Source organism: Talpa occidentalis, unplaced genomic scaffold, assembly GCF_014898055.3.
Source record: "Talpa occidentalis isolate TD23 unplaced genomic scaffold, MPIMG_talOcc4v2.1, whole genome shotgun sequence".
Taxonomy (NCBI): domain Eukaryota; kingdom Metazoa; phylum Chordata; class Mammalia; order Eulipotyphla; family Talpidae; genus Talpa; species Talpa occidentalis.
In genome coordinates, this window is record NW_026555331.1 from 59862249 (window position 1) to 59888857 (window position 26609).

At 39.5% G+C, this 26609-nt stretch overlaps 2 protein-coding genes across 18 annotated transcripts in view; one reads left to right on the plus strand and one right to left on the minus strand.

Moving 5' to 3' along the window:
- ASPH (aspartate beta-hydroxylase) overlaps positions 1-17533 on the plus strand; it is a 196527-nt gene extending 178994 nt beyond the window's left edge. For 9 of the 17 annotated variants that reach the window (XM_054692231.1, XM_054692233.1, XM_054692232.1 and 6 more), the window contains one exon: positions 12887-17532. In XM_054692231.1, the coding sequence (XP_054548206.1) occupies positions 12887-13037 (151 nt within the window). In that variant the 3' untranslated portion in view covers positions 13038-17532. Of the gene's footprint in view, positions 1-12886 lie in introns of all 17 variants that reach the window. The other 8 variants (XM_054692235.1, XM_054692242.1, XM_054692249.1 and 5 more) reach the window with 1 other exon arrangement.
- The window catches only part of CLVS1 (clavesin 1), a 169315-nt gene continuing 158985 nt past the window's right edge, over positions 16280-26609 (minus strand). Inside the window, exon 6 of the mRNA XM_037507691.1 lies at positions 16280-16747. Within this exon, the coding sequence (XP_037363588.1) occupies positions 16660-16747 (88 nt within the window). The 3' untranslated portion in view covers positions 16280-16659. The remainder of the gene's footprint in view (positions 16748-26609) is intronic.

Consider the following 26609-nt stretch of genomic DNA (forward strand, 5'->3'; position numbering starts at 1 on the left):
TATTGTATAGTTAAGATGAAATCATGCACATGAGGTACTTAACCCAGGTCTTGGCACCAACAATGACATGGTAAATGTTAGGGCGTTTCTCTCAAGCCTTTTCCTAATCCCCTGGAAGCCTGTCTTTTCAGCCATCCAAAATAAACCTATTACTAAGATTCAGTTTAGTTTCATAAAAAGGAACCTCTCTTTTAATTTCTATGGACAGTGTATCTTCACAGTAATTCTGTTCCCTATCTTCCCTTGCTTTTTGTTAATTGTATGTATCAGCCTGATCTCTATGATTGAGCCATAAGCTCCTGGAAGGCAGACGCAAAGTGGTCTTACAAGCCTCTCGTGGCTCTTAACAGAGGTTGACATTCAGGATGTTGAGGAGTGGGCTGTCTCTCAGTTGTTATTGGCAAGTTCCTGCCCGCCCTGGGCATGGCACAGCAGCGTAAGTGCTGTGACAGATTCACTGATGAACCAGATGGGGCCTACCCTCCAGATGTGCCCAATGGGAAATCACACAGCTTAAATGACATATGAATTATAAAAGTGGCACAGATAAAAATGCTACAGATGGGTCAGTGGGCAGGTAGGTGATTTGCCACTGAGGCTTGGGAATCTTGATAGCAGTGGTTTTTAAAGACAGGAAGGATTTGGATTGTAAGCTTTGAGAGAGAAATGAAAGGAACAGCATCTGCTAAGATACAGAAGCCAAAAATTACAGACTACAGATGAGCAGTTTTGAGAGATTTCAGCAACCAAGAATGTAGGCTAAATAGTAAACTGAGGGGCCTCCCTGGTGGCACAAGGGGTTGGGCACAGTGCTATGGAGCTGTCCACTGCAGCACGAGTTTGATCCCCGGCTGGGCCAGCGAGCTACCCACATGGCGCAGCAGACCTCTCCTGACTCACCTGCTGCTCCCCTCAGCAGTGTATTTCATTCAGTCTGCCTGTTCTGTTCCCCACTCTGTTTCTGGTGAATCCTCTCACCCTCCACACCTCTGGCCTGTACTCTAGTTCTTGTATGCATAAATAAGTAAATCTTTGAAAAAAATAGTAAACTGAGGCACATTAAATTTTTAAGTGTGTATGTGAGTGTACATTGATTTGACTCAGGCAGCACTTCACCAACAGGAGCTGAGGGCCACATTTTTCTAGAGAAGACCCTGAAGCAAAGAAATTATTTGATTGATTGTAGTTTAAGCAGTTGCCTTATTTGGGAGAGAGTAATTGACTATTTGTGATTTGCTGTTTCCAAGTTTCATGTTCTCAGATTCAAGTGCATTGATTCTGGTTTAGGTTTTGGTTTTCTTGCATGGGCATCCCCAAGGCTTTAGTGCCATCCCAGTCTAATGGCCTCCTTATTTGAATACTAAGGTTGAAATGCAAAGGAAACTAAAGTACAGAGGGCTTTGAATACTAACTAATGGGATCAGACCTGTGTTAAGAAGTTATTCTGAATTCCTGCTGTAAGTGACACCATCTGGTATTCAGAATAACTTCTTTTTTTTAAAGGTATAATCTTTCTTTTTTTTTTTTTTTCAAAGATTTATTTATTTATTTATACAAGCACTGGGTACAGTCAGAAGCGCGGGAGGGTGAGAGAATTCACCAGAGCCAGAGCAGGTTGCAGAGCAGGCAGAAGGACCGAAGTACACTGCTGAGGGGAGCAGCGGGCGGCAGGAGAGGTCTGCGCGCCATGTGGGACCCTCCTCCTGTGGCCGGGGAGCAGCTGGGGATCGAACCAGTGATGCAGAGGCTGCGGGCAGCTTCGCAACCCAGTGCTCAACTGATGCATAACTTCTTAACACAGGTCTGATGCCATTAGTATTCAAAAACCTAAGTAAGGGACCAGGAAAAATATAATTATAATAAAGTAAAAATCAAAATCAACAAGCAACTATAAACCAGAGATACACTACGGGAGTGGTGAGGGGTGGAGGAGGGAGTGGGATCAAAACAAGGGGGGGTGGGAATTGTATGGGGACTATAACCAAGATGAAAATGCATACATTGTGCAAAAATGAAAAATGATGTAAAACATACATAAAATTAAAAAAAAAAAAGGTATTCTGGGAGCTGTGAGTGCATCCCATGGGGTAGATGGGAAGAACAGACCATCACAGAGGCCCACTCAAGCAGAGCTGTCATTGGGGTGTGGAGAGTGTAGATAGAAGAGGCATTGGGAAGACTGACTCAAATGAATCTTGTGTTTATGTGGTACAAGGGAGAGGGAGTTGAAGATGACTCAGTGGTTTCCGTTTTAGGAGGGTGTTGATGTTTTAGCAAATATTGAGAACTTAGGAGGCATGCAGAGCATTCGGTGGAATGGATAATGAGTTCAGTGTTTGTATATAGTTAAGTTGCTTTTGGAACACAATTCTGAAAATATCCAGGAGAAATCAAATCTAAACATAAAGATTTGAGAGGAACTTAAGACAGAGAAAGAAGACCTGAGGAGATGGGGCAGGAAACAGCAGTCTCCTGAAAGGACTAGGAAGAAGAATCAGAAATGTCTGGATAGGGAATCATTTTCTTCCAAGATGGAATAGATCTGTCCTGACTTTGGGAAGTTGATTTTCATCTGCAAGGTCTTCTGCCAAATGGAAAAGAGGCAGGGCCATGTCAGGGAATACAGGTTGGGGCATGCTGGGGAAGGCAGAGATGGAAAAAACCAGTTCCATGGAGATCAGATAATAGCCATGGCACAGGGATAGTGGGGGTGAGCAGCAGACCTTACTCCTAAGTGTGTATCTTAGGATTTTCAATTTATTTGTTTGCTGTCTCTCTTTTTCCCTCCCTCCTCCTCTCTGCTTTGTAAAGCTTCCTGTCTGTTCTTCTTGTAGATAAAGTAGTCTCCATTTTGCCTAGTTTCCTTTTACCCTCATTGAAGCTTGGTGTGAAAATATTAGTGCAATATTTTGAATGACAGACCACAATCACCTTTTATTACTGTATGTTATAATTATTCTATTTTACTATTAGTCACTCTTGTTATCTCTTACTGTGCCTAATTTATAAATTAAACTTTATTATAGGAATGTGTGTATAAGAAAAACCATAGTATATATATATTGGGTTCTATCTGCAGTTTCAATCATCCATTGGGGGTCTTGGAACATATCCCCCATGGATGAGGGGACTGCTATTTCCAAAAAAATCACTAGATAAAAATCTGCTTTGGGGCCTCCCCGGTGGCGCAGCGGTTGAGCGCTGGGTTGCGAAGCTGCCCGCAGCCTCTGCAGCGCTGGTTCGATCCCCGGCTGCTCCCCGGCCACCGGAGGAGGGTCCCACATGGCACGCAGACCTCTCCTGCCACCCGCTGCTCCCCTCAGCAGTGTACTTCAGTCCTTCTGTCTGTTCTGCTCCCGGCTCTGGCTCTGGTGAATTCTCTCACCCTCCCGCGCTTCTGACTGTACCCAGCCAGTGCTTGTATAAATAAATAAACAAACAAATAAACAAATAAATAAATCTTTAAAAAAAAAATCTGCTTTGGAACAGGTGGGGAAAAACAAAGGTACAGAATTGATTCTAGGCATTAGTGGCTCCAGGTGATGAGACCCCAGGCTGGAGGAGTGGGTTTGGCAGTCAGGAAGGGGAGCAGGTGGTCAATGTGGCAATCTAAACAAGAAGCCCAGGAGGGAAGTCTGGGAAGCAGAGACCCTTACCTCCACCCCCCTTCTACCTCCACCCCAGAACCACATGTAAAAGTGCATTCTCCACCTCGGACTCCAGCAAACACCCTGGAATCATGTTTGACTAAGGAAATGACTGCCAAGATCGCCCCTCAAGTTTAAAGCATGATTAAGTTAACTCTCTTCACCTGGAGCCCTCGGTGGCTTTTTCAGGTTTTTATGAGCTTATTTTTTTTTAAGGTTTTTTTTTTTTAAACAAGAGCTGGGGTACAGGCCAGAGGCACAGGAGGATGAGAGAATTCACCAGAGACTGAGCAGGGAACAGAAAAGGCAGACGGACTGAAAATACTGCTGAGGGGAGCAGCGGGCAAGACAGGAGAGGTCTGCTGTGCCATGTGGGTATTTCCCTGGCCGGCCGGGAATCGAACTGCACTACAGAGGCCACTGACAGCTTCATAGCACTGCGCTCAACCCCCTGCACCACCAGGAAGAGCCTTTTATGTGCTTTTTACATCATTTGTAGTGTGGCAATGAAGTGTGGGCTGGCAGGCCTCCCAGCCCCCAATGAAGCTTCACTCTTTCTGGGCTCTCTGGTGTTCTCTCATGGTGTCCCTGCTGTCTCTGCTTCTGCTACCCTATTCTCTGTTTCTTTACTGCTATGGTTCTGCTTCTTCTACCACTGTTGGCGTCCCTGTGACACCACCCTTATATGCGCAGTTTTTCAGCCCAGGTGCGCCCACTTACACATGCCCACGCCCTACTCCAGGTGCTGCCATTGGGCACGCATGCAAGACCACAGGTGTCTGTCATTAATACTAATGGTGGAAGAGTGGAAAATCCTGACAATTTTCACTTACCCTGCACATGAACTCTCGAAATCCCACACTGTTATTGTAGATGTGCCATTAGTGTGAGAGGACACACACCAAGATATCAGGCTTCCTGTGTTGAGCAACCAGAAGCAATTTTTCAGAACTCCTCTACTCCCAAAGAGTTAAATAGTAGCAATTTGTACATCCTAGTTCCAAGGTATTAGTAATCAAATTGCTCTTTCTCCCGAGCAGTGAGACTGCTGCTAGTGTGCATGCTGTTTAAATATTCCATCTGGCAAACATAGCACATCTCTTTTTATTTCAAGATGAATTTGCAGGTTTGCAGCCTTTTATCATTCAGTAAAATGATTATTTAAAATTAACGAATGCTTTCTGATTACAAAATGGATGCATGTTCCTTGTACATCATTTGTAAAACACAGCAGTTCAATGAATAAAAGGATAAATGTTCTTTTGCTCCCAGTACTCAGAGATGCCCGATGTTTGTCGGTGCTTATATGTTGGCCAGGGACGCCAACAGTGGTAGAAGAAGCAGAACCATAGCAGTAAAGAAACAGAGAATAGGGTAGCAGAAGCAGAGACAGCAGGGACACCATGAGAGAACACCAGAGAGCCCATATATGCACATATATGCACCGACATATAAATATTCCTCTTGATGGTAACAGTGATGGGAATCATATATTTTGTGCCTACTGTAAGCCAAGCACAGTTCTAAGTGGTACTTCTCCATTTTGCTGCATAGCAATTCAGAAGGGCGTCTTGGAAGAACTGCTGGGCCATCCAGGAGTTCTTACTGCTCCGCAGTACCCCAGCAGCGTGTGCCCCACTGTCACTAGGCAATTGGAGTATTAGGACCATCATCTGGTATGCAGTCTGTCCTTGACCAAAATGTTATTATGCGGCACATGACTGTATATAATTCATGGGACTTTGAGCGTTTTGTTGTTGTTGTTTACAAAACTAGGATCCTGCTACTTATAAGGTGATTGCTTTGAATGCTAGTTTTCATGTCCAAACAATAAGGTAACAAGCAGAGAAAGCAGCTGCGGAGTCTGCATTTCTGGGCTGTTTGTTTGTGTTGCTCTTGACAGGCCATGCTTTGTAGTCTGTAAGATGATCTCATTAGTGATCTTGGTCCAGAGCTGAATGAACTCGAGTCAGTGGACAAACATGCCACCGGCAAGTGAGAATTAATTGTTACTGTCATGGAATGGCCAAGTTGTGTGAGCCAAGTTTGGATAACCCTAGAAATGAATTCTTTCTTCTGAGTCTCCAAGCGGGCCTTTGAGACATGCTGGAACCATGCTAGGGAGTGTCTTGGAGACTCAGCATAATTGCCTGTGGATTGCCAGCCTGAATATTGGACAAGATCTGTATATAGCCAGGAAAGCTTGCTTTGGCATTAGTCTCAGAGACAGACTGAAAAATGAATTGGCAACAGGTCATCTGATTCCTCCCTATATTGCTGCAGAAATAATGGCCATTTGTCATCTACCTTAAGTATCTCATGGCATATGTTTTCATTTCTTCAGGTTCTAATTATGAAAATTGTATGGCAGGCATGACAAAAAGTTAACAATTAGAGAGCAAACTTTTAAAGATCTACCATGAATTTATTCATATTTCATATTTATGTTGTCTTTATAGTGTCCAAAAAGATAGTCTTGAACTTTTCTAATTGAATTATAGAAGCTGTGAATTATCAAATCATTTAGAAATCATTTTTTTAACTCTCCTCCCATCTTTTTTTTTCTTAATGTCCCTGAAATCATAGCTCTTTTGTTTAACAAAGTATACCTGTCTGCCACCCAAAATACAATGTCATCTTATCCACATATAGCCACTCGGGCATGTCCACCACATATAGCCACTCGGGCATGTCCATCTGGGTCTCAAGGACTGAAGTGTCATTTTTAACTGGGTACATTATTTTCTTCAAGATGTTTCATTGAATAGTAATGTTTAGTCCTCTTTCTTCTTTCCTTTGGGCAACGTGATGAATTAAAGGCATTGGTTAAGCTTCCTAACCCCTGTTCTGGTTAGTGCGAATTTCACGGGGACTAAAACTGAGATGAAAATGCATACATTGTACAAAAATGAAAAATGATGTAAAAATATATGAAATAAAATAATAATAAAAAACACACAAAACATAATTTTATTCTTCCTGCACTAGAGATAATGGAAGGAATGGCAGTGGCATCTCTTCTATGACCTTGTAGGTTTTCCTCTCTCCCTTCTCAGCTGTCTTATCGATATCACAGCGCCCTATGTTACTGGGTGATCCAGGACCAAGACAAGGAAGTCCAAAGACGACAGGCAGCGCAGGAGTGGACAGCAGGCTGAGCCTGGAATCCCTAGGCCTAGCTGGAGGGGAGAGAGCCCCTGAAGCAGCCTGGCTGGAATAACCCTCTCCATGAGGGGTTGAGGGGTGTACTAGGGGCGCATATATATAAAAACTGTTGGGAAAGAGTTTCTTTGTGAAATTAACCATCTTTTATTGAAATTTGTATTTTGACATTGTAGGGTAAGTGAAAGTATCAGGCTTTTCTGCCCTCCTGCCATTAGGATTGATGATGGATCCCTGTGGTCCTGAATGCACGCCTGATGGCGGGCACCTGGAGTAGGGTGTGGGCATACATAGATGGGATACACCTGGGCTGAGAGACAGGGCTTATAAGGATGACGTCACGGGGACACCAGCGGAACAACAGAGCGAAAAGAGCGAAAGAGAAGCAGAGGCCAAGAGAGAAGGTCAAAGAGCCCAGAAAGAGTGAAGACTGGCAAGCCCCCTAGGCCTCCCGGCCCCCTGGTACCCCTTGCCAGCCGTGTACCTGGTTAATCCCAATAAAAGCCTGCAAAAGCCACCGAGGGCTCCAGGACTCCTCCTTCACCCTTCTGCTCGGATCATAGAGATCCTGCACTGTCCCTTCCTGCCCATACAGTCATTAAAGTGCAAATACTGTATTGATTTCTTAAAATTATATATATTCTGTGAATTGTAGTATGAAATCTAAAAGCCTAATCCAGGGATGAGAGAATTAAGAGCATTTTAGTACTGAAAGGAGACTTAGTGTCATCTTGTCCATCTCTATAATTACATAAATGGGGAAACTGTAGCCCATAGGTTTAGTGTTTCGTCAATAGTCTTGTGGCTATTTAGCAGCAATCAGAACAAGAACACAGGTGTCCTACTTCCCAGAAAAACGCTTGTCCAGAGAGAGTGAGCAAGGGTATGTGGGCGTAGATCCTTCTGTCTTCAAATATTAGGAGAGAGACAAGGAAATGGCAATAATGCAGTTTTACATTTCAATTCCAGTATGTGCCAGGAATTACAGTGCAGTCAGAACTGAGGGATTTCAGTGAATCATTTAATAAGAGGAGCTGTGATAAGTAGTCCTATTCCTGAGCTTTTTGATCATTTTCTGCATTCCACCTGACCACTTCAAATGCCTTCAGACCACCTGTGCATAGCATCTTCAGGTGCTAAGAATGATCTAGTAATGTGATCTCGAACTAGCGGTTTGGCTTGGAATGAAACAAGTTTGGTGACTTTCTGCTTCTTCTGCAGAATCACAGCATCACCGCAAACCTCCGAACTTGCTTCCGTGTGATTACTTTTCTGAAAAATGAGAACCATAGCATTGCTTACCTCAGAACACGTTAACAAAGATCTCTGAGATGTGAACTATAAAGTTTGTAGGTGGAAGACTCTATAAGCACCTAGTGTCATTACTTAGCATTATTAGTATTCATGGTAATTCTGTGACAAAATAATAGTTATTAAGTGTGCATTACCACCATTTTATCATTATCATTCATTACAATTATAATAATCTGAGAAATTGAGGAATTGTTTGATATTGCCTTATCTTTATATTCTTGTATCTTTTGGTCAAGGGGGGAGAAGTATTTTTCTCTTCATGAAAAGAATTTTTTTTAAAGATTTATTTATACAAGATCTGGGGTACAGGCCAGAGGCACGGGAGGGTGAGAGAATTCACCAGAGACAGAGCGGGGAGCAGAACAGGCAGACGGACTAAAATACACTGCTGAGGGGAGCAGTGAGCGAGACAAGAGAGGTCTGCTCGCCATGTGGGTATCTCCCTGGCCAGCTGGGAATCGAACCCGCACTTCAGAGGCTGCGGGCAGCTTCACAGCACTGTACTCAACCGGCTGCACCACCAGGGAGGCCCATGAAAAGAAATTCTAAAAAAAAGCTAAAGGGGCCATCAGGGATGGCATGCCTTCCCCACCTTCGGTGCTGCCTTTCTGCACCCTCTTAGAAAGGCTGTGGAGCCCCTTCAGGAAGATCTTCCAAAGGCTGCTCTAAAAATCTTGTTCCAAAGGCTTCCCCTGCATCATAATTTGAGTGTAACTTAATCATACTTGGTGGAACTTCGCTTGCAAAGCAAGTGGCCTGGAAGTGAATGCTTTGCTTTCTAGTGTAAGCCTTTGTTTTTTATTCAGAAGAGAGATAGAGATCTTTGACATTTTATGCTCTTTCTCTTTTTGTTGAAAAACCCTCTTAATTTCCCAGGCAGGTGATTTAGCTCTAGTGTAAGCCAAGTTACTTCGGTCTGGACATCGTTAAGGTGAGGCTTAATTGTCCTTCCCTTCTCCCCTTTTATTAATTAGGGTTGCACTTTTTCCTCATTCTAGCTCTCAGAGTGGTTGAAAGACACCATCTTTTAAGTATTCTTAAAAGAAGAAATCTGAATTTAAAACTCTGTATTTAGCAATTGAGTATCTTTGCTGTTTTCTGAGAAAATATGTGAAAGAAAACAAAAGGGCAAATAAGAGTGTAATAGAACTCACTAGCCCATAGAGCCTCATAGCATTAAAGGAATCTAACCCCCTAGAATACATCTCAGATTCCTTGTTTAGTAAGTTTTTTAATCAGTGCCTTTACACTAGTCTTCATTTGACTTAAAATGTTTGAAAGGCCACAACTAGTGGCAATAGGTTCCACCCTCCGCCAAGGCCCACTGAGTTTTTGGGTTCTCCTAGTCTACCAAGATCCACTGAGTTTGCCCATGTTACCTGGCCTCCCTTCCCAAAACTAGCTTTGGCCAGCTGCTGTAGCATCGTGTTATTGTTTTTGGTGTTCTAGACATTCTACTCTTTACTGGGTTTGCAGGGGCACCCTCCTGATTGGGATTATTCTCCAATCAGACTGGTAAATGGACCTAGGGCACCAGTACTTGGGCTGGGGGACACCCTCCAGGCTCCAACTGAGTGTTTCTCAATCAGGCTGATAAGTAGGTTTAGGAGCTTGGGTCACCCTGTTCCTAACTGACTGCCTAGACCCATTTCCTAACTTCCTACTTTGAGGTGTAGAAATGCTAGAAGCTTTACCCAGTGTGCAGGGAATTTAAGTTAATGGATGGAATGTTCAAGAATTTTCTCCCATGAAGTGTTCCTTTGACTTTTTTATACCTATCAAGTCTAGTGCAAAATGTTATTTTATGCAACCTAGCATTTTCTTTTTTTCAAGAAACTTTTTTTTAAGATTTATTTATTTATACAAGAACTGGGGTACAGTCAGAGGCGTGGGAGGGTGAGAGGATTTACCAGAGACAGAGCAGGGAGCAGAACAAGGAGACGGACCGAAAACACTAAGGGGAGCAGCGGGCACGACAGGAGAGATCTGCTGCGCCATGTGGTACTCTCCCTGGCCTGCCAGGAATCGAACCCGCGCTGCAGAGGCTGCAGACAGCTTCACAGTGCAGCACTCAACCCACTGCACCACCGGGGAGGCCCAACCTAGCATTTTGTACTTAGATGTTTTAATTGCTGCTAGTACTTTAAATACATTCTAGATTCTCTACCAACCAGAACACATTGAGAAGCACTTACCATTGCAGCAAAAGAATATTCATAGACTCTCTTACCGGCTTGTTATTTTACCCCCTTGAAAGATGGCAGTTTTTACAAATGAAGGTTAATTCATGGGGAGTGATGCTAAGGCAATTTTTGATAAAATTATGCCACCTTCCAACATTATCACCTTCATCTTTATTTTTTTTCCCTGCTTCTGTATTTTACTCCCATTTATGTTTTATATTCTCCACCATTAATTGAATATCTACCATGTGGCAACCATATACTCTCCTCCACGCAGATCATCTGTGTAGATGAAGATGCAAGCACTCAACGACCAGAAATCCATTGTGCTGTCCTTCTCTCGCCTTTCTCTTCTACCACACTTGTCTTAACCATTTTTATTCACATCTAATTGTGGTAAAATACACATAACATTTACCATCTTGGTGAATTTTAATGTATATAGTTTAGTGGCACAAATACATTTGTATTGTGCTGCCGTCAGCAGCACCAACCCACAGAACTCTGCATCTTGTAAAACTGAAACTCTGTACCCTCTGAGCAACGACTCCCGATCATTCCACCTTCTGTTGCTACAAGTTTGACTACACTAGGTGCTTCATATATGTGGATTCACATGGTAATTGTCCTTTCATGACTGACTTATTTCACTTAGCATATGTCCTAAGGGTTAATTTATGTTGTAGCGTGAATCAGTATTTCCTTCTTTTTAAGTCTGAGTAGTGTTCTATTGTATGTATAGACCACATACCACCTTTTGTTTATCCATGGATACCTGGGTTGCTTTTGGTTGCTGCAATGCTGAAATGAACTTAGTTGTACTGCCTTTCCCTTCTCCCACCCCAACCCCACTGCCTTCTCTTCTGTCTATATCATTGGCTTATCAGTGGTACTCATTGACATTGCTTAGTCTACTAGCTTTGCCCTTCTTTTCAAGTTTGATTTTCCATGTGTCCCTCTATTTTTTTTATCTTTGGTTAGACTTGCATGAACCCAGGAGAACTCTTCAGATCTTCAAAGGAATTATATTGAAGTGAAATCAGTGCAAGACATTAGGCTAGGTGTATGAGATAGCACACAATGTAGGGGGCTGGAGAAATGGGTAGCAGAGTAGAGGTTCGGTTCCCAACTTCAAGAAGCTTTAAATTTGCAGCTATTCATCACTTTACTGGTTACTTTAAATAATTAAAGTAATTAAATAATAATTAAATATTTTAAAATTTTAATTACTTTAAATAAATACTGGTTACTTTAGATAATTAAATGAATTGTCAGATTTATTCACTATGTCTGGGACAAGTTTGCCTCTATTCCTCCAGGACACTTGACAGCGACTGGAGACAGTTTTGATTGACTTAACTGGTAAGGGAGTGCGACTAGCATCTGGGCAGGGGCAGAGCACAGGGCAGCCTGCACAACAAAGAATTGTCTGATCCAAAATATCAAAAGTGCCAGGGTTGATAAGCCATGCAATGTGTAATAATATGTAATTTAATACTGATTAATCACCTCGTAATGAACATAAAAACATACAATTCATTTTCCTAAAGAAAAATCCCTTATGATATTGCAATAACTTAAAATCAAGTTAGCATTTTCCAACCTATAATTTTAATCATTTGCTAATGGTTGAGTGGAATTTTAATATCTAAGGAAAATTTTCTAGTAAAAGCTTTATTTGAAACAAATAACTTGCCACCTAACCTGTTGGCATTTAAATTGAGAGAACTTCAGCACAGTTAATAAACTTTTTCTGAATTTGAAAATTACTGTGTAATTGTCCCCGCCTATCTCTCTCTTGATTATTTCATGCAGACTAAGGCTAGATTTAGAACTTATCTCCTATACAGGTATCTTAGGAAGAACTGCTGAAATCCTTGAGTACGTTTTGCAGTATAGATTTAAAATATTCCATGGAATACCCACTTACTAAATAACATTAAAAATAAAAAAAAAAATTGTTCTCAATCTACCTCTTTTTCTGAGTTGAAATACTAACTAGGAAACGCCTCATTTAGTTATAGGCTTTCTGGTTACTGGGTTAAATAATGAATTATGGTTTCCTAAGCTTTCTTCCATAAAATTGAACTATCAAATGGAATGAATTGAAAAAGAGAATCATTTGAAGATTTATCTGCAGACACCATGTTAGGTTCCTATAAGGATGGAATGCCTGAGACCTATTTGCTGCCCAAGACCTTAAACCAGGGAAGATAGTCACCGGGCCATTGATGGCCACCTGGTAATGGTCCACTGGGGCACATGTTTGAATGCTTGCCTGACTCAGCAAGCCTAGCTGGGGTTGGACCAAGAACAATTGTGGGACCTGTGATGAGATCAGCATTCCCTCTCATTAGTACCATTCCTTTGTAAACCTTTAGGGCTGAGCATTGAAAACTGATGCTCATGCTAAGAATCTAGAACTTCTTTCTTAATTGCCAAGGAAAGAATAGATTCCAGCATGGTGCTCCAGTTACCTGGTCCTATTCCACAGGTCATCATGGAAATGCTTTCCTGCACATAGACATGAACTGATGCTCAGGCATGTGAACCACATGACACCACGTTTTTCTCTTCCAGGACCTGGGAAGAAGGCAAGGTACTCATCTTTGACGACTCCTTTGAGCATGAGGTGTGGCAGGAGGCCACATCCTTCCGGCTGATATTCATCGTGGATGTGTGGCACCCAGAACTGACTCCCCAGCAGAGACACAGCCTTCCTGCAATTTAGCAAGTTATGCTGGCTCAGGACACACTGGAGAGAGATGGTCTTTCTGATTCTGCCACCTTGCAAGTGGAGATACAAGTTTGAACTCCAAGACCCTTAATTTCCTTGACTTGTAACCCCCAAAATTCTAAACTTCCTACTAGGATGAGAAGACACTAAAGGGAATATTTGCCTCACTGCAATGCATTTAGAAAATATCTGCTGTCTTTTTGCCCATGACAGCACCTATTTGATGCCTGTATTTCAGGGGAATATGTCATAGCTTCTACTTTGCTAGCCAAAGATATTTTTCCCACGTAGCATAGGACTAAATCAATGTAAAATGAGAAAACATTTAGAAAATGTGAATGTATTGCTTTAGTTTGTAATTTTTCTATGCAATTATATTTTTCTAGAGTAGCTAGATGATTTTTTCATCATTTACCACTACTTTTTTTGTTGATTTTAATGACAAGCCCTGTAAATGCTTTACTTGTACCTGATTAATGGTAACTTTCCTGGTGAGCTCAGACTTCCATCTTTTAATTATTTTTAGCAAAAGACTCATATGAAGAAAGCAGTTTTACTTTCCTAATAAAAGAAGTTCCTAATTCTTTTATTAAGAGAAATGACTTCTCCTCGTACAAAGGACAAAGTCATAATTATGGCAAGACCTGTGAGCTCTACTGCACCATACTAATTGAGTCTGTTTGCTTTTTTATCTGCACTGACAGCCAAATCTTAATTTCCCTCCTTGCTATGCAAATGGTAGAGATAGTGTCAAAATCATAGTTTTTTCCCAGAGGAAATTTTTTCACAATGCAAAGGTAATGGAATCATTTTATATTGAGTTATAAAAATGCCACATGTAAAATTTTTTAAGCCAAATATTGAAATTTTGGTGGAGGGGGTAGAATTTCTCAAAGTAAAATTTTTCTTTGAGCATTGAGTGGATAGGTAGCTGGTAGGACATATGGCGTGTGCCTCTTGGCTCTCCGGAATCCAGAATGGCTTTGCCTTTATTGTAGACCCATGTGAGTGATGTTCAGTTCTTGAGATGATTCCCATTACAATTTTATCAAAATAGGAAAGATGGCCCAGTGAAAGAGAAAGAATGCCAGAATGTAGAAACAATAATTGAAAGACGGCCTGTCTACTCATTCCAAAGGTGATGAAGTCTTTGATTTAGTAGAGTATTAATGTACTAAATTTTGTACTGTCTAAATCAATTAATGAGAAATGTTAGCTGTGAGAATGTTACGGTATTTATGCACTGAATTTTAAGCCAGTATGAACAAAAATGCTTAAGAAATGACACATATATTACCAAATTTCATTCTCAGGTGCTTGCACTTATTTTTTTCTAAGGACAAAGGAGAATGCTTTATCTCATTTAAAATACAGTTTTTTAAAGTTGAAATGGACTCTTTTTGCTTGTCCTTGAGGACATTAGCGTCTAGCTTTCCAGTTTGCAGAATATCCTAGTCCTATATGTTTTTACCAGTATTCAAAAATCCCATTAAATCGATGGAGAATTATGCAAGGAAACATCGAAATGAATCACCAAATCCAGAAGAGAAAGTAAACTTATAAAAAAAAAAAGATATTTGTGTCCTTCAGTATTTATTGAACAAAGGAAATGACTGACAAAGGACAATACAATCCAATGCTCATGTAGTAACATTCATGTCACTTATTGAATTTGGTTTATGTATGTATATTGCATACACATAAAGAAATTCAAAGCATGAGTTTGTCATTGTTAAACCATCATCATACATTCATTTAATGAAATCATAGAGTAAAAACTAGCTCTTAACTTAGTAATTGTAATATGGCATTTAAAATTGGGTCACTACAGTAAGATTCTAAATATTGCCAATTGAAAAGCCAGAATCATTATTATTGTTGCAAAGTGTTGGAATTGATCGACTCCAAAAACATTTTAAATACTTAGATCCCACAACTATTTTATAAACCCAAGTAATAAAATGGATTTTCTAATACATTTTAATTCTTCATCTTTCTTCCCCACGTCATGGTATATCAGAAAAGTGTTTCAGTCACTACATTGGTAGAATTATTTCAGTGTTATTATTTTATTAATTGAAAGTTTATGCAAAATGAATTTGCTTTATTTATATTGTGATGTAATTGGTGAGAAATAATTTTGATTCTATTTCAGTTTTATTTTAAGGGTGGAATACAAAAAATTACTTGTTATTCTCTACAAGTAGAAAAAAATAAAACACTAGATTCATTCATAAAGAGATGTAGTAAATGTTATGATTAGTAATAATATTTATTGAGGGTGATTATGGACAGTTGAATCACCTCTTTCATAACTTTAGCTAACAAATTATCCCTCCCAAATACTTAAACTGTAAGATCATATTTTACTGTCCATTATCAACTAAAATATTTTTTGACACTGAGCACCAACTGGTCATACTAACAAATGCCCATGTCATGCAGATGATTGGGAATATAAGGGATATCTAAAATAATCTAAAAATCAAAACTGGTTTTGGGAAACATGGCACAGGTAGGCATATCATATCCTATGATATCTGTTTATTTTTATTTAATTTCCTTTGAATGTCTAGTTGGGACTCCATTTCTAAGGAGAATAGACAACAAAATAAAATGATCTTTGGCATTTCATCCTGTATTACTAGTCTTCTATTATCTTCAGCACTTGCATATTTAGCTATCCTTAAGGGTCTTCCTCCATGATCGAATATCTTCCTCTCAACAAAAGCCCGGCCCTTTTTTTCACATCTTTAAGTGTCACAAGCAGGTGGGTGGGTAATGCTGCTTTAGCACTATTCTTTGTAGTAGTGACCCATATGAGGCAACTTGAATGGATTCATTAATCACTGGCAAGTAATTTTAATGACACCCCCAGCACTTATGCAGACACACGCAGCATGTGGGAAGTCACATTAAGATTATTTCATCATATTGCAAATCGTATGTGTCTCTTCAAGTCAGCTCATGATAGTCAGCTGGAGGCCTGACAAAAGATGTGACAACAAAAATCATTTTTGCAGGATGTTAAAATAAACAAACTGCAAATAGCCAGAACTATGAGAATATGCTCTTAGGCTGAACAATTTGATGCTGGTGATGAGGTCAAAGAAAATAACTGAATGAGAATAAAAATTACTGGAGATATATTAATCTCGGGGCTTTGCACTACATTAAACTTGACAATCTTGTTTGCACGGTTTAATTCTGAAACATCTACTTGAAAATGCACTTAATCTTAAACTGCAAAAACTGAAGAGGATCTCTGTGTGATTCCTCAGAAAAATCCTTGTCCTGATACATTGTATGCATCAAATTTTCTTTTTCTTAAATTCATTTAATACCATAAATATGAAGGGGGGGGGTCTTGTATACATAAATGACCTTGCTTCATCCTCTAATCCTCTTTAGAAAAAAAAAAAGTGTCTCTCAAGTCTTTATTCAACTTTGGCTGCTCAGACCAATGGGCTGGTGACAGTCATCACTAGGTGGCAGGAGTGAAGGGCCTTGTGTCAAGCCGAACGCATGTCTGTGTGGGTCAGTTGCGCATGTGCTTCCTGGTGGCTGATACCACTGAAGGCTGGCGATATGCAGAAGTATTGGAGTGAGTCAGGGTTCAGTCCAGAGCCAGGAGGGGCTGAGTGTTCTCATTCTCTCCTTTCTCCTCATGTTTCAGGGTCCCGGCTTCTACCACAGACTGAGATCTAGATAATAGGGGAAGGAAAAAGATATAATCACAATTCATGGTGGCAACAACTTTGTAACCTTGGAAGGCATTTGGATTTTATGTTCCCCGTATTAGTCAAGATGCAAAATAACTATAGAATTTGCACACCCTACCCCCCCACCAGATATCTGTGTATCTGTGTCTTCCTTGACTTTGTGTCTTCTATATCACCTTTTTATGGGGAGAGGCATCCTGCAATCTTCTTTGCAGAAATCTCTTCTATTGGTAAAAGAAACACATAAGTTCTAGCCATAACTCTGCCCTAGTATCCAAACACTATAAATCTTGATCCATATAAAGCCAAAATAAATGTTGCATTTTTAATGTTTCAAATTCTTTTTGAACCTTTATAGGAAACTATCACAAATGATTGTTAAGACCTAAAGATTTGGAATTAGATGGTAAATGTAGATTCTAACCCTTACTCACCAAAGAGCCTTGGGGAGTTTTTAAAATCTCTGGACCTTTATTCTCTCACCTGCAAAATAGAACTATCACCTACCTCAACAGTTGTTAAGAACTAAAACTAATAATTATGTACATTAATCATTTGTCATATAAATGTTGTTAAAATGTATAGAGCCCTCTAGCACCACCATTATTTGCAACAATAGTTGCAGAATAGTTCTTTAACTTCTGTGTCCTTTCATATTGGGGTGATACACTTTTTTTTTCTGGATTTATAACATAGATTAAAACTGAAATTATTTTCCAGCTTAAAGAGAAAATGTTATAAGTGCTATATATATGCAGTAGAGATTCAATAAATGTTCATATACTAAATAAAACTTTCAAAACATTAAGAAAATTGTTGAATTGGGTTGTTTAAATAAGCAAAATTTACATATGCATGTGGTAAATAGCTCAGTAGTCCTGAGCTCTCTACATTCCAGAGACCTTCAAGATGGTCCCTTAATAGACCTCGCTGAACCCTTTGGAGTATCTTGCCTGATAAAAGTGTCTTTGTGTGCCTCAGATTTGGGGCCATGCCATCTAATTTATGATAAGAATGTGATAGTGAATGCCTGCCTTTGTATGCCTGAGATTTGGATCACACTGTCAGTTTGATCTCTTCTTCTAGGGCAGCAGGGAAGTGAAAACCAAGGAGCTAAGGTCAGTTTCACAGGCACTGCATGCCTATGTTACTGACACCTGAGACCCCCCCCCCAATAAAAAAATGCAGAAACCAAGGTGCATGGGTGAGCTTCCTTAGTTGGAGATACTGCATGTGCTATCACACATGCTTTCTGAGAGAATGAAGCTCTATCTGCCCCCACTGAAAACTGGAAACTTGCAATTAGTTAACTAGTTTGGGACTCCACTCTATGACCTTCTCTCAAAAGCTGATTTTAGTTTGTATTCTTTTGCTGTAACAATCCACAACCATGAGTATAATAGCTATTTTGGATCTTGTGGAATCTTCTAGCAAATTGTTCAACCTGAGGGTGGTCTGAAGAACCCTAAACACAATATATACTAACACTAATATTTGTTATGTATGCACCTGATATTGTTGTAAGTTATTTTTCATGTATTAACTTGCTACATTTTCACAACCCTAAGGGATGGTACTATTATTGTCTCCATTTTAAAAATTAAGGGATGAGAGAATCAAGTAGTATAAGAAAGGCAACATAAAGAGGGTGTGAAACACCATTTATCACCAATACAGGCTACAGAGCTGTTTAGCTGAAATATGTAGTGTTCATTCCACCTCACTGTAAAGGTAATTTTCTGCCTAAGATTACTAGCTCCACTCAAGATATATATGTATTATAGAAAGCATAAAATAAAGAAATCAAGAAACAAAATCAGTACAGTTATCTCAAAACAATTGGTTTCTATTTTAAATATCAATCCAGACAAACAGTCCAACATCTGGCACTAGGCCTAACCTTTGAAAGTAAAATGGATTCACTTATTCTTGAAATGGTGGAGAGGAAGTCCCAGGTTGAGTTTAATTGTAGTTGTACATATTTCGTATGCATTTCTCTCTTTACATTATTTAAGGGCCTGATGTGTGTGTGTGTATGTTGGGGTAGGGAGAAAATAGATTTATATATGAAACATAAAAACTGAAAATCCATAAACATAATACAACCATGAAGAAAACCAGAAAATAACCAATGTCCACACAGGCCCCCTCCTGCCAGCACCTTGGACAGCTGCATCAATGCTATGTCCTGCATTGGTGAAAATGGAGACTATTGATGGCCATTCCACTTTAGAGACCTTGAGTTGCATTTCTTGTCTCTCATGCAATCTGACTGTTTTACAACATTACAGCCATAAGGTTAAAAAGGACCTTAGTGACTCACTGAGAAAACCCAATAGGAAATATTCCGTAAGAGCTGTGCAGCCTTTCTTGAACATATCTGACTTGAGAAACCCAGTCCCCCATGCCTTTGGGGAGGCAACTCTGCTAGAAAGTTCTTCCTTACACTGAGCTCAAACCTATATTTTTGAAATTTCTACACACTATTTCTGGTTTTGTCTGTTAGAGTCACCAAAATTCATGTAATCCATCTGCTCCACATAACAGCTTTTTAAGAATTTACCTAGTTCCTTCCAGAACTCTCCCTACCCCCAGTAATGCTAACAAATTCCTCTTGTCCAAAGGTTTCTAAAATTTACCACTGCAGCACCCTCCTAGATGTCTTCATCAATTGGTTACCCACAATTGAACAAAAGACTCCTGGTGTCACCTCAAAATAGAATGAAATTATTACTTCCTTTTTTGTATTTCTATGCTTCTGTTGAAACATAAAAAGTGCACCTAGAATTGCATTAGCCTTTCTGGCACTCTCATAACATAGCAGAGGGAATATTTAGCAGCAATTGCACATGCCATTGTTAACCCTTTTCTCTCTGATCTTGAAAGTGCGTGGTTGAGTATTGAAAGCCAACTTTTTGGCTTTTAATTTTAAGTTGGCTCATATTTCCACCCTATCTCCGTCCTTCTGGATCTTGAAATGAATATTAGATTTGTTTCCAAACTTTCCCTTAGCCTATTTTGGGACCCACTACGAACAAAAAATCTACAAATAATCAAATTATGAATTAAAAAATATTTATACTCATTCATAATAGGAAATATTTATGAATAGCTCCCACCCTAAGTCAGGTTGCAAGCAAGTATAAAAAAAACCTTCATTCTTCTGTGGAAATACTGTCTCAGTTACCCAGCCATAGATCCACAAACAGATGAGGGATTGCTATGATAGATACCCAAAAGGAGAGGGTATTGAGCAAGGGGAGGTATTAGTTCTAGAAGGAAAGAAAGGAGGTTGACAGTGCCATAGTTCAGTATTTTAGGTGATGCTCTACATGAGCTCAAAGTTGAATCTCTGATTTCTTTCAATATGTAGACCAAAAAAAGGGGGATGCTCAGAATGCAGACTCCCTTCTCTCAGAAAATAAACTGTATCTTAGGTGAGTGTCCATTAACAAGTGAACAATTCTAAAGAACTGATCATGAGAATCCAAACATAACATATTTTCTGGTCTACATTTCCTCAGTGGAAAAGATGACCATAGCCTCTTTACCTTCAGCATGACACAATTCTATTTACCTGATCACACAATAAACATTTGATAGAAATAACATACTATATTGTAAAATATTTAAAACTCATTGGAAAAAATAGGAGACAAATCTTGCTTTCAAAAAATCAATTGTGAAAAATGAAACCAAGAGAAACACCCATCTTAAATGTTGCTCTCAGTTCATTTAGCTGAAGCAAAGTACTCAGTGGGAAAACTGGCCAACTGATCGCTGCTAAGAACATCTCCAACACTTGTAAACAGTCTTCTATGGGATTGTTCATTTAGTACACTAACAATGGAGGGATCACTTGCCTTGCAACTTTATCACTCCAAATCATTCCTCCTGGTAATCTCCCCATTTTTGCCCTCTCACAAGAAGCTTAAACTTAAATATTTCAGACTTTTCTCTTGGGTCCTCCTCCCATCATTGAAAGTCAGCTTAACTCCAGGGATATACAGGGAAGTGAATTTGACCTATTTCAGTCATCATTATCTCCATGGTATAGAAGACAACCCTAACGAATTCTTCAGTCTAGCCTTCAGTCTAGCCTATTTCAGTCATCATTATCTCCATGGTATAGAAGACAACCCTAATGAATTCTTCAGTAGCCTTCTGTTTTTCTGCACATACGTTTTCTCTCTCACCCCCCACTCCCCACTCCTTCTCCTTTGCATTACTTCTTCTCTAAAATTTGCATCTTCCCATTTCCATATGATTCAAGATCTATAGTTATGGTTTAATTTTTATTTACTCCAAATGCAATTAAATACCAGGAAGAACAAGGTGAAAATTGAACTGTTCACCATGAAAAAGGCCACTCCGTACATATCTACAAATGGAATGAGAGCTATCCTCCCAAAGGATTATTTCCAAAAATCTATTTAACTACCTGATCTCAACAACTGCCAGCACATATTCTACTAAAGGATTGCCAGTGCCTGACTTGAACTTTGTGGACCCCACCTAAGAGCACAAGACTCTGTTCTTCAACCCCAAGTATAACCAAGAGTCAAGAAGGCATGAAATATGAGGACTCAGAGGTAACTCAGTGAACACTCACTTGGCTTAGGTCCTACCCAATTATTTTCCAGAGACAAACCTCATCCCTTCAACAGGAACATTCTACGGTCCTGACTTTATTTTTTAAAGTCAATGATGGACATAGTGGTATGGAATATCACATAACTATTTAATATCCTAATGAGCCTATATAAGGACTTTAAACACAAAGATAACATTAACAAGTTATTCCAAGTAATTATATTCAGCCTTTACCTACAACTTAAAGTATCAAGGAAATTGCCCTAAGAATTCCAATCTTGAGGTGAATGATGTCTCCACCACTGGCTCTGTGATCTTAGTTGAATTCCCTCTCGTCCTATGTAAAATGGAGATTCGTTAGTATGATAGGATCAGGTCTCCCTGATTATCCATATCTCCGTCTCACTGTGGATTGTACGGAGTTGAATGATATACATTCTTCAACTGTAAAGCAATGACCTTGGACAAATCTGTAGTTTTATCCCCAAGATTTCATGAACTCTTATTAGTTCACAAAACTAACCACCACCTGTTCTTGAAAATAATTAGATTTCATTTTTCAGAGTCCTACAATTCAGACTTCAAATTAATCTATTCAGACTAAGAACCTCACTCAGCATTTGTTTTTACCTCCATCTAGAAAAACATAAAAATACTAAAAATAATCAAAGCTAGTCATACATAGAAAGATTTTCTTGCAATTAATAATTGCCAAATACATTTAAGTAAATGAGTCAAAAACATTTACCACTTAAAACTATTTTTTACTTCCATAAGCTTCCAAATGTTGAATTCAAAGCTGCCAAGTACTACTTAATAAATATTTTCCTGTGTTCCTTTACAGTGTTTTTGTTTAAAGTATCCTATTATCACAAGAGGTTAGTCCTCAGGCCACAGTTTCCTGCTGCAGGAGCCCGTCTAAGCTGTAGCTACCAGAGGAGTTACTGTGTGCACAAAAATTCCAGGTGGTGTTCAGTAAACCTTGTTGGTCACATCTGATATTAGTTTGAAGACATTTTAGAAAAGAAATTTCAGTACACTATTTGTTTATGATTAGAACCTACAATAGAGTTTCCCATCTCCATGGCTGGTTATTATAATGAATGGCATCATCATCAGCATCACTAATAACCACAACCATTTATTGAGCACTTACAATTCCCCAGGTTCTGCACAAAATCTTTGGTCTGAATTATTGATGAAATTCATATGGAATCACAAAAAAACCCGACTAGCCAAAGCTCTCCTGAAAAAAAAAAAGAAGGGAATGGAGGCATCACACTCCCAGACTTCAAACTATACTACAAAGCCATAATCATCAAAACTGCATGGTATTGGAACAAGAACAGACACACAGACCAATGGAATCGAATAGAAAATCCAGAAATAAACCCACAGATTTATGGTCAACTAATCTTTGACAAAGGAGCAAAGACTATGCATTGGAGCAAAGAAAGTTTGTTCAATAAATGGTGCTGGGAAAACTGGGTCGCTACATGCAAAAGAATGAAGCTTGACCACTACCTCACACCATACACAAAAATCAACTCAAAATGGATTAAAGAACTAGACATAAGACCTGAAACCATAAAATACATAGAAGGAAATAGAGGCGAAACACTACGTGATTTGCACATCAAAGACATCTTTACAGACACATCACCCAAAGCAGTGATAGTGAAGGCAAAGATAAAGAGCTGGGACTACATCAAATTAAAGAGCTTCTGCACAGCAAAAGAGACAATAACAAAAACAAAGAGAAACCCCACCAACTGGGAGAACATTTTTGCACCCAACACTAATGATAAAGGACTGATCACAAAAATCTGCAAAGAGCTGATGAGACTCAACAACAACAAAGAAAATAATCCAGTCAAAAAATGGGCGGAAGAGCTAAAAAGAAACTTCTCTGAAGAGGAAATGCAAATGGCCAACAGGCATATGAAAAAAATGTTCAACATCACTTGTCATCAGGGAAATGCAAATCAAAACTACCATGAGATACCATCTTACACCAGTGAGAATGGCACATATTAAAAAAACTAGCAACAACAAATGTTGGCGAGGATGTGGAGAAAAAGGAACTCTCCTGCACTGTTGGTGGGAGTGCAAACTGGTCCAGGCACTATGGAGAGCTTTGTGGACATTTCTGGACCTACTAAACATAGAGCTTCCATATGATCCAGCAATTCCACTCCTAGGTATTTACCCAAAGGACACAGAAACATCAATTCCAAAGAGCACCTGCACCCCTATGATTATAGCAGCACTATTTACAATAGCTAAGCTTTGGAAACAGCCCAAATGCCCAAAAATAGATGACTGGATCAAGAAGATGTGGTACATATATACCATGGAATATTACTCAGCATTCAAAAAAGATAAACACATGCAATTTGCAGCAACATGGATGGCGCTGGAAGGGATCATGCTCAGTGAAATAAGCCAAAAAGAAAAAGAAAAATACTGGATGGTCTCACTCATAGCAGGAATCTAGAAAACTTAAATAAGGGACCAGGAAAATGAATAACTATAAGAAAGTGAAAATCAAAATCAACAAAAAACTATGAACCAGAGACACTTTTTGGGGGGTGGGGGGCGGGAGAGGAGGGATTGGGGTCAGAATGGGGGAGTTGCAATTGTATGGGGAATATAAAAATAAAATTTATTATTAAAAAAAAATCTTTGGTCTGCATTGTCTTTGTTTAATTCTCACAATAATCTTCTGAGGTGGGTATTGTTAATTCCATTTCAGATCAGGAAACTGTGCCTTAGAGTAATTAATCAATTCACTCAAGTTTCCATTGTTGTAGAACTAGACTATGAAACTAAACAAGACTCCATTATTTGACTTTCAAATACTATGCTGCTCTCTACAAGAAATGTCTGCAACTTGGTAAGACACCAAAGTACATAAACATATATACCAGGAATTGTTCATTTTTTGATTTCTCAAAGAAGCATTTCTCCTATTAGTATCAATGAATCCAATAGTTAACACAATCACCTATCATTTATAAAAACTTTATTTTAGACATAGTGAATAAAATCAGAAAAGAAATAGCAAGGCTTCATTTAGAAAAAAATGTTCTAAGCATTAAACGTTATTCAATCATATGTTCACATAGAATGACCAGCACAGCATTTAGTGATATTGCCAGATCCTTTCTTCTAAATGTATAGCATTCACCCAAATGTCTGGGAACACATCTAGAGCAATCAACCAACATGGAAAGAGGAATGAGTTGGAGAAAGGAGATTAGATTTGACTGAGAAGAGAGTTCAACTTCCAGAAGACAAATCAGTGCAGGAAGATGGCAACAGGAGGAAGGCATGGGAGTGGGGAGTTGAGGAAAACCATGGTAGAAACTGGCAACTGCAATAGGAACTTCTGCTTAATTTATTTACAAAGAGGTTTTATTGCTCTTCATAAACTATGCAGCCCTGACATATTATCTCACAAGTTTTCTTTTTTTTTTAAAGATTTATTTATTTATACAAGAACTGGGGTACAGGTCAGAGGCACGGGAGGGTGAGAGAATTCACCAGAGACAGAGTGGAGAGCAGAACAAGCAGGCAACCGCAAACACTGCAGGCAAGTCAGGAAAGGTCTGCCATGTCATGTGGGCATCTCCCTGGCTGGCCAGGAATCAAACATGTGCTGCAGAGTCTGTGGACAGTGTCACAGCACTGCATTCAACCCGCTGCGCCACCAGGGAGGCCCCACACATGTTTTTATGTGTAAAATGAGGGAAGATTATTACCATATTCTCCATGGGATGGGATTCACAAAAGATAATAAAGTGCTTGGAGGTTTTTAGAGAATAAATTATTTACATTGCAAATATTTGTCATTGTACTAACACCTCCGTGAGTATATGATTTTTTGAACATGAACAAATGATATTCTGCCTTGTCTGGTTGCAGAGATCACCCAAATCTGCCCACTTGAAGAAAACAAAGACTGTAAACTTAGAAAATAGGTATGGGGCCATAGATTGCTTAAATGGTAAAATATTCTTAATTTTATCATGCAATGTATCAAAGAATTCCTTTGAGCAGAGCAGTCCTAATGCATCTGATGTATGAGAGTATTCAGGTTATATATAGTGGGTGTTGTGTCTGAATCCTTTGTAGGAACGGGTAACAGCATGAGGTCTATATATATTTTAGGGCCCATTCTCTATGTGAACCAGTCAACCATGCTTGTAGTCATTCCACATTCTGTGTGTGAAGGTCTACAAAGTTTGGAATGCACTGTTGGAATGCATTGTTACAGATACCTCAGTGTGGACCTGAGTGTAGGGTAATTGAAAATTGTCAGGATGTTGTGCCCTCCCGCCATTAGTATTAATGACAGACACCTGTGGGCTTGCACACATGCCTGATGGTAAACACCTGGAGTAGGGTGTGGGCATGTGTAAGTGGGTGTACCTGGGCTGAGAGACTGGGCTTACAGGAGTGGCGTCATGGGGACACCAGCAGTGGTAGAAGCAGCAAAGCTGCAGAGGGCACAGTAGCAGAAGCAGAGACAGTGGGGACACCACGAGAGAGCACCGGAGAGCCCAGAAAGACCGAAGATTGGCTGGAGGCTGGGATGCCAACCACTCCTCCACCCCCCCGTGGTCTCCCTGCCTTCCGTGGACTTGGTTGCCACACTATAAATGATGTAAAAAGCTCAATAAAAGCCTGAAAAAGCCACCAAGGGCTACAGGACTCTCCTTTACCCATTAGCCCGGGTCATAGAGATCCTTGCTGGCACTACACTGAGTGTCCTGAGATGATCAGGAGCATATATCATATGTGTTTAAAAGGCAGATATTCCTGGAGAGTTTTTTCTTACTGCCAATCATAACTTGAAAAAGCAAATCAAATGGCTGTAGGGGTTTGTACCACCTACTTCGAAAAAATGTCATCTTTAGATTTAGACTGGCACAAAGAACTGCCAGTTTCAGAGCATTCTTAATTATTTCTAATTATTCTTTTAACTCTAAAATGAGTGCTGCACACACTTAGTGGAGTTACTTTGTTAGAATTAGAATATGATGTTCTGATCCAGGTAGAGAAATTCCACAAGCTGTTAATAGCTGAGATAATAAGGGTGATTCATTCCATCTGCCTTTGGAAAGGATGGTTAGTGTTCTTGATAAAAACTACCTTTCGTGGTTCTATTTTTTGTCAAATGACATTATGTTAATAGATCTAAATGACAGCTGATGGATTTTATTTTTTGGTGTTTACTAGATATGCC